General features: G+C 47.8%; 1 protein-coding gene across 7 annotated transcripts in view; it reads right to left on the bottom strand.

Annotated features, from left to right (window-relative positions):
* CDK16 (cyclin dependent kinase 16) overlaps positions 1-6,570 on the bottom strand; it is a 61,098-nt gene continuing 54,528 nt past the window's right edge. For 4 of the 7 annotated variants that reach the window (XM_020797566.3, XM_072991314.2, XM_072991313.2 and 1 more), the window contains 3 exons: positions 4,274-4,364; positions 3,247-3,324; positions 1-1,859 (listed from right to left, as the gene is read on the bottom strand). In XM_020797566.3, the coding sequence (XP_020653225.1) occupies positions 1,822-1,859; positions 3,247-3,324; positions 4,274-4,364 (207 nt within the window). In that variant the 3' untranslated portion in view covers positions 1-1,821. Of the gene's footprint in view, positions 1,860-2,542; positions 2,593-3,246; positions 3,325-4,273; positions 4,365-6,570 lie in introns of all 7 variants that reach the window. The other 3 variants (XM_072991310.2, XM_078386478.1, XM_072991311.2) reach the window with 2 other exon arrangements.

Here is a 6,570-nt window from a genome sequence, read left to right as displayed (position 1 = left end):
TAATGGCTAGTAGGGTTTCGGGAGGCGATGGCTTCCATGTTCCAAAGAACAGAATAAAAAGACAAGAACAGTCATTTAAGCTGACTCACAGTGGGGTCCAACAGTTCTGAAAGGGACATGTGATCAGGCAATCAGGGCCAACTCCTTTGAGGGAGGCCTGGAAAAGAACCAGTTAACCTTTGAAAGGTTGAAAAGTTAATTTTGGCTGAGTAAAGGGCTGAGCAAAGAGCCAATTAACCCTTGAAATAGTTATCTGATACAATAAACCCCATGAGGGTGAGCTATAGGCTGACTAAACCCACGATGGCTGTGGGTTCACTTCTGACACAGGACAAAGAAGGGGTTACGGGATGCAGCCATTTGAGGAAGGACTGAGAAGAAACCAAGTAAAGACGCCATAGCCAAGGTCATAGTGATAAAGAGTGTGGAGGCTGATGAGGGGAGGGGTCTGTGTGACAAAAGAACCAAGACCAAGACATACGTGAGAGGAATATTTGCATGAACGACCAGTTAAGGACTTGGAAACGGCTATGCTCTCAAGAGAAAAGTCTAGCTGGATACCACTAAGAACAGTTGTTTGGATGTATGAAATGTGAAACAAACAACAGGTAAGAATGGCGGGGCAGTTGTATATGTGTGTGCGGAAGGCATGATCCACCAGGAACGTCCCATACACAAGTCTGGCTGAAATGATTTGGGCTTGTGTGTCCGTTCCCAGAGCATTCTGCCTCTGAAGGCAAAGGAATAAGTGCAAACCCTGAGTACTAAGCAAGTAATGCGAAGGCGTGGCTAATCGATTCAGAGAAACTCAGCTGAGACTGACAGCACGGGCAGGCCAAATGTGCAGTGGCAGGGGGTGGAGGAGGGAGCCTGAGTGAGACCCAAGTCAAGACTTAAGGAAGACGCTGCCAACGAGATAAAAATAGAGATTTGGCTTTGGTGTGAGGAGAAGAACATGGAGGGCTACAAATCTGACCCAAAGCAACAGGGGGACTCCCTGCAGCAGGAAACGTACCAGACAAATGACTCCACAGAAGAAAGGAGGGAGCAGAAAAATAAGGATCATGTTTCCCAGAGATTTCTGAGGAAACTCGATTCCCCTGGCCAACATCTGGGGTCCGAAATAAGCATCCACATCAAGAAAACTGAGGGCCACCCCAAAAAGGCAATTGCAATTGGGAAAGAGAAAAATTTCGTATGAAATAAAGATCCAACCATCTTTTTTAAAAAAAATCTTATTGGTACCTCCCTGCCTCCAGATATACAGGGTGCAGAGGCTGGGAGCTATACAGACACAGTGGCCCCTATTTCCTTCTTCTTTCTCCCCATATTATCTCTTCCTGCTCCCATCAGGATTGGAGTGGGGAGCCTGGCTCCCTCACAGTTAATACTATACACTCCCCACAACCAGAGAGCGTCTAGGGGAAGGGGTGTCTCTCTTTATAGATATTTGCAAATATAATATTTATAATATTGCATTGAAAAAATAAAACTTAAAAAATAAAACGAAACACCATGTGTGAGAGAGGAGGAGGAGGAGGGTGGTGGTGGTGGTGGTGGGGAGAGAGGGAGAGAGAGAGAGAGTCCATCCCAGCAGCAGAGGGCATCAGTCAGTGCCTGGCTGCCCAGATGCCACAGGCAGGTATGCACTTCTCCTCGAACGGAGGCACTGTGACCCTCTCGCCCCACGCCATCCCTGCAGAACCCCAGCAAGAGTCCACACTCCACAGTCTGATTTGAAGATGCTGCCAGTGGGGATGTCTGCAGGGTGGGGCGGCGGGCTTCTATTCCGCATCCCCCAGCAACTCAGATCGATGGGCTTCAAAGCAGCAGGCTTGGTCGTCCGTTCTGCCCATTCACTGCAGAAAAATAATGAAAGGGTTACAGGCAGGATGGATTTTGCTCCTGCCCACCCTTTCTTCCCCCCCCCCCGCGCCATTTTCCACATGCTTTGATGCTTTCCCCTCTTCCCACGTCTTCTCTGCCTCTAATGATAATACCCAGTGTTTCCGTAATGCCGTGAACGCCCTAAAGTGAGAATGTTCCAAAATATAAAGGAAGCTGTTGCCCAGGTTATCTCGGGAACTTTTCAAAATGACGTACCTGAAAGGTACATCAGGACTATTATTCTCATCTTTTCGGGGTGGGGAGTGAGGCTGAGAGAGAGAGAGCAGCTTGCCAAAAGGCAACTGTTGAGTTGATGACAGAGGCAAGATTTGGCCAAGGAACTTTCCTGCTTCATCCCTCAGCCTCTAGACTAGTACGCCCCACCTGACCTGGCCCTCACATCCCTCTTCCCTCCCCACTCCTCAGAGACTTTCCATCCCTCCCCCAGTTTCCAATCCCAGATGATACCCAGCACCCCTGCAAGCGACGGTGCATTGAGACAGAAGGGAAGAGCTTGGGCGGGTTGGGGACAGGCGTGTCGAGAGGAGCAGAACTGTGTCGCAATGAGAAAGAGGGAATGTCACCTTGTCATGCTGACAACGGGGGGGGAGGGGGGCTGATGGGAGGGTGGAGGTGGTGGTGAGGGCACCGATACCTGACCTGGTGACTAAAATTCAGTGTCCACTACCCGGAACGCGGCGCTGCCTGTGGGAGAGGAGAGACCATTCACCTGGCAGCCGCAGAGGAGGGCTAAAGGGGATGGCGTAGTTCCCCGGGGGAGATGGCACAAGATTTCCCCATGCTTTCAGGAGGGGAGAGTAAAAACAGTCAAAGCAGGGCCTATCAAACTGAAGCCCACACTTTCAGTATCATGAATGGCTGACCTGAGGTGGCAGAGCGCTTTACGCACAGCTCAGGCAGAAAATCGAAATGCCAACTCCCCACACACCCCACTGCCACAGCACCAGTGGAATGGAGAATCTAACACCCTGCAGATGTCCTTTGACTGCAGCTCCCACCAGCCCTATCTCAGATAACCAATGGCGAGGGATGACAGGGAGCTCCAGCCCTGCAAGGCCCGGAAGGCTGTACGTTTCCAGTCTCTGAGAAATCGATCTAATTCACTGGGATATTCTCCTGCACAAGCCCCGCAGACAGCCCCTCTGGCTGTTTCCCCTTAGCCTTCTCAACGGGACCACCCTTGGATCTGGTGACGTCCATGTTAAGAAATAAAAAAAAAAAAACAGCAGGGGAGGTTGGGGAGAGAGTGGTACCCCAAGTAGCTGGATTTCGGTTCCCCCTGGGAGGGACTGGTGGGAAAACAGGCGAGACTCTGGCTGACAAGTCATCCTTTCTCACCTGATTCAGGCAGGGAGGCAGACCTCAGCCCTGTCTCTTTCTGTAACTGAATCTCCTTTAGTGCAAATATTGACGTTGCTGCAAGAGGAAAGGAAGAAACACAAACCAAGTGAGACAAGGCTTTTTGTTGGGTCCACTGATCTGTAAAGCTCCTGCCAGCTAGCCTTTGTCCTGCAGCTCAAATAAATTTAGCAGAGAAAGGGTCACAAAAAATACTCAAGTTCCTAAAGTTGATCTGTCTCTGAAAAAACACGCTGTTGAAGCCACATTCCCAGGTAAGGAGAGGGTGGGATTTAGGAGGTCATTTCAGTACCTCTCCTCACTGCCATTTCAAACTCTACAACTTAAAAACGTGTGAATTTTTATTTAAGTGCAAGTTCAAATTATAAATTCCTCATCAAATGTCAATGTTTACAGCAAAAAAAGAGAGGAAAGAAAGGTAGTTGGATGGGTATACGTTATGTGGTTTATTCACTGCCTATTTTGAAATCACAAGGGAGTGAAATATGAATTTTAAAAAATTTAAATTAGTTATCCCTCGTCGGTAGAAGGAAATCTACATTGTACTCTGCTTATGAAGACTTTGACAATGGCTGGCTCAGCTGAGTGGTGTTATGGTATGACTACAATTCAATCTTCAGTTTTGCAGGAAACAAAGCTATTAACAAAAACAACCAAGAAAGGTCTACTGTATAGTTGCTAAGGAAAGATACTTGCTAGCTTATTTGGGGTTAAAAAGTGCACACAAGCTACATGGAATAGCTCAGTGGTTGAAGTCGCTGGCTGTGGAGCCAGCGCTTGAGGGTTCAATTCCCACACAGGGCCTCCTTGACAGGGGCTGGAGTCTATTTAATACCAAAGGAAAGGTGGGCGGGGAGGGCTCCTGCTCACCAGGAATAGCCCGACTACACTTGATAGGCCAGTTGAATGCCACATCCCTTTGTGTCAACATACATTCTCGTTTGCCCCTCCCGCTCTTCCAAGGACTGGCCCTCCCTCCCTCCCTCCCTCCCCAGCCTGCACCTACTGTCCGGGAGTTTGAGGACTCGCTCTCCCAGACTGTGGAAGAACTGGTGCCGCATGGCCTCATCTGCAGAGATCCGCTTCCTGCCCTCGAACTGCATTTGGGAAGAAAGAAAGGAAAAGGGAGGAGAAAGAAAAAGAGAGAACGAGAAAGAAAAACACCAGGGTCTGGATCCATGCTGTGAAGACATAAGCTGACCCCATTTGTTCCCTCTAGAAAAGGCAACACTTGGCAAAGTTGCTTTTGGGACTCCCACAGCTTGGGAGAAAAAAAAAACCCTGATTTTTTTAGATGACAAACCCAGAATACCTCAGTCAGGACTGTTGCTGGCCAGGGTGGCTGGGGGATTCTGGGGGTTGTAGTCCAAAAAAATTAACTTTCCAGCTCTGCAAAACAGAATGTAGTGAGTCTGCAAAAGCTTCCGCCATGACCTCCTTCCCAAGTGAGCCCCCGCTCCCCCTGACCTTGCCCCAGTTCCCGATTCCCATCCTTTGTGAATGGAGCTGGATAGATGCCATTCCAGCAGGAACCAGGGAAAGTGGGGACACATGCAGCCGCTGACCAAGAGCTAAGTTATAGCGGTAATAGGTCTGAGACATCTATGGCAATTCCCATCAACCATTACTAAAGGTTATGCTGGCGATGACTGTTGGAATCTGCCATGCAGCCAACATTTGGAGAGCCACATGTACCCCCATCCTGCCTTAGGCAGAGACTGGAAATATGCACCAGAAAGGATTAAGATAAACCTATCTATCCCCAAGCAGAAACAGAACACTTCAAACTTATATTGGCAGAAATCCAGTAGTATGTCACAACTAGAGTAGACCCATTGAATCAATGATGTTTACAGGTGAGTTGGCTCACCAAATTGCCCCTGATTCAATGGGCCTACTTTTGCTGAGACACACGGCTGGATTTCAACTTGATTGCAAAACTATAAGCGAACCTGCAATGTGTAACTCACAGCCATGCCCTGCTTGATACTTAACCAGCACTTTAGTTTTATACCTCTATAAAAGGTGGGCAGGTAAAATAAAAAGAAGAGCAAACAAACAAACAAACAAAAATATAGCTGCCGTATGTGGCTGATAGAGCATGCTTGCTTTGGTGGACCAAAAGTGGCCAGGCCTGTTCTGAAAAGGAAACAAAAAACCACAACAAAAAAGCTGGCATGAAGCCTAGGGCTAAGCAAGGGAATACGGACAGGCCCAGAGATGGTTCAGCTAAGGATTCTTCCATGTCATCCTGCCAACTTGTCCTGTAGTTACAATTTGTTGCTTGGAATGCAACCACAGCTACCTATTATAGTCGTACCCCGCTTAACGATTGCCCTGCATTAAGACGAATCCGCTTTACGATGTTTTTGCGATCATAATTGCAATTGCAAAACAATGTTTTAAATGGGGTTTTTTCGCTTTGCCAAGATCGGTTCCCTGCTTCGGGAACCAATTCTTTGCATTACGACAATCTAAACAGCTAATCATCAGGTTTTCAAAATGGCCACCGGGTGCTCAAAATGGCTACCCGCTGTGCTTAGGGATGGATTCCTCGCTATACAGGCACCGAAAATGGCTGCCGTATGGAGGATCTTTGCTGGACGGTGAGTTTTTAGCCTGTTGGAACACATTAACCGTGTTTTAATGTGTTTCAATGGGTTTTTTATTTTCGCTTTATGACATTTTCGCTCTACAGCGATTTTGCTGGAACGAATTTACTTCGTTAAGCGAGGCACCACTGTAGTTTCAGCAGCAAGCGGATTGCCTATGAAGCTGGGACAAAAGAAAAGCAGCAACTTCCACCAGATCGTGCTGTTTCCTGACAAATCCACCAGGTTGTGTGTTGAGGCTATTTATACATTTCATCCTCCATTCATTAATGAGGTGCATTTATATTTTGGCTTTCCTCCAATGCAGAGTATTTAATACAAGAGATCCTGGCTTCCCTCAAAGGGGATGTACATGGGTCTCCTCCTTCCTCCACTGAAGGATATGAGGAGATCAGGGATTGGTTTAAGGTCCCTCTGTGAGTTTTATGCCTGGCGGGAACAGAACCCAGACTGCCCCACCCCCAGTCCAACCCATTTTCATAACTGCACCACAGTACATAGCTACTGCAAAGGGCAGCTTGGAAGCCCTTTGTGTCAGTGGAAACGTACAGGAGTCCTTGAAAACTAACCCGTTTACTATGGTGCAAAACCTCTGGCCTGCCTGATGAGATGCCCTCATTTCTTCGAACTCCTCATCTGCTTCTTTTTTATTTATTATCAACACTTCTTAAACCCCTTTAGAATGAGACCA

The sequence above is a fragment of the Pogona vitticeps genome, chromosome 2 (assembly GCF_051106095.1).
Source record: "Pogona vitticeps strain Pit_001003342236 chromosome 2, PviZW2.1, whole genome shotgun sequence".
NCBI classification, from domain to species: Eukaryota; Metazoa; Chordata; class Lepidosauria; order Squamata; family Agamidae; genus Pogona; species Pogona vitticeps.
This window is presented reverse-complemented; position numbering and strand designations above follow the sequence as displayed.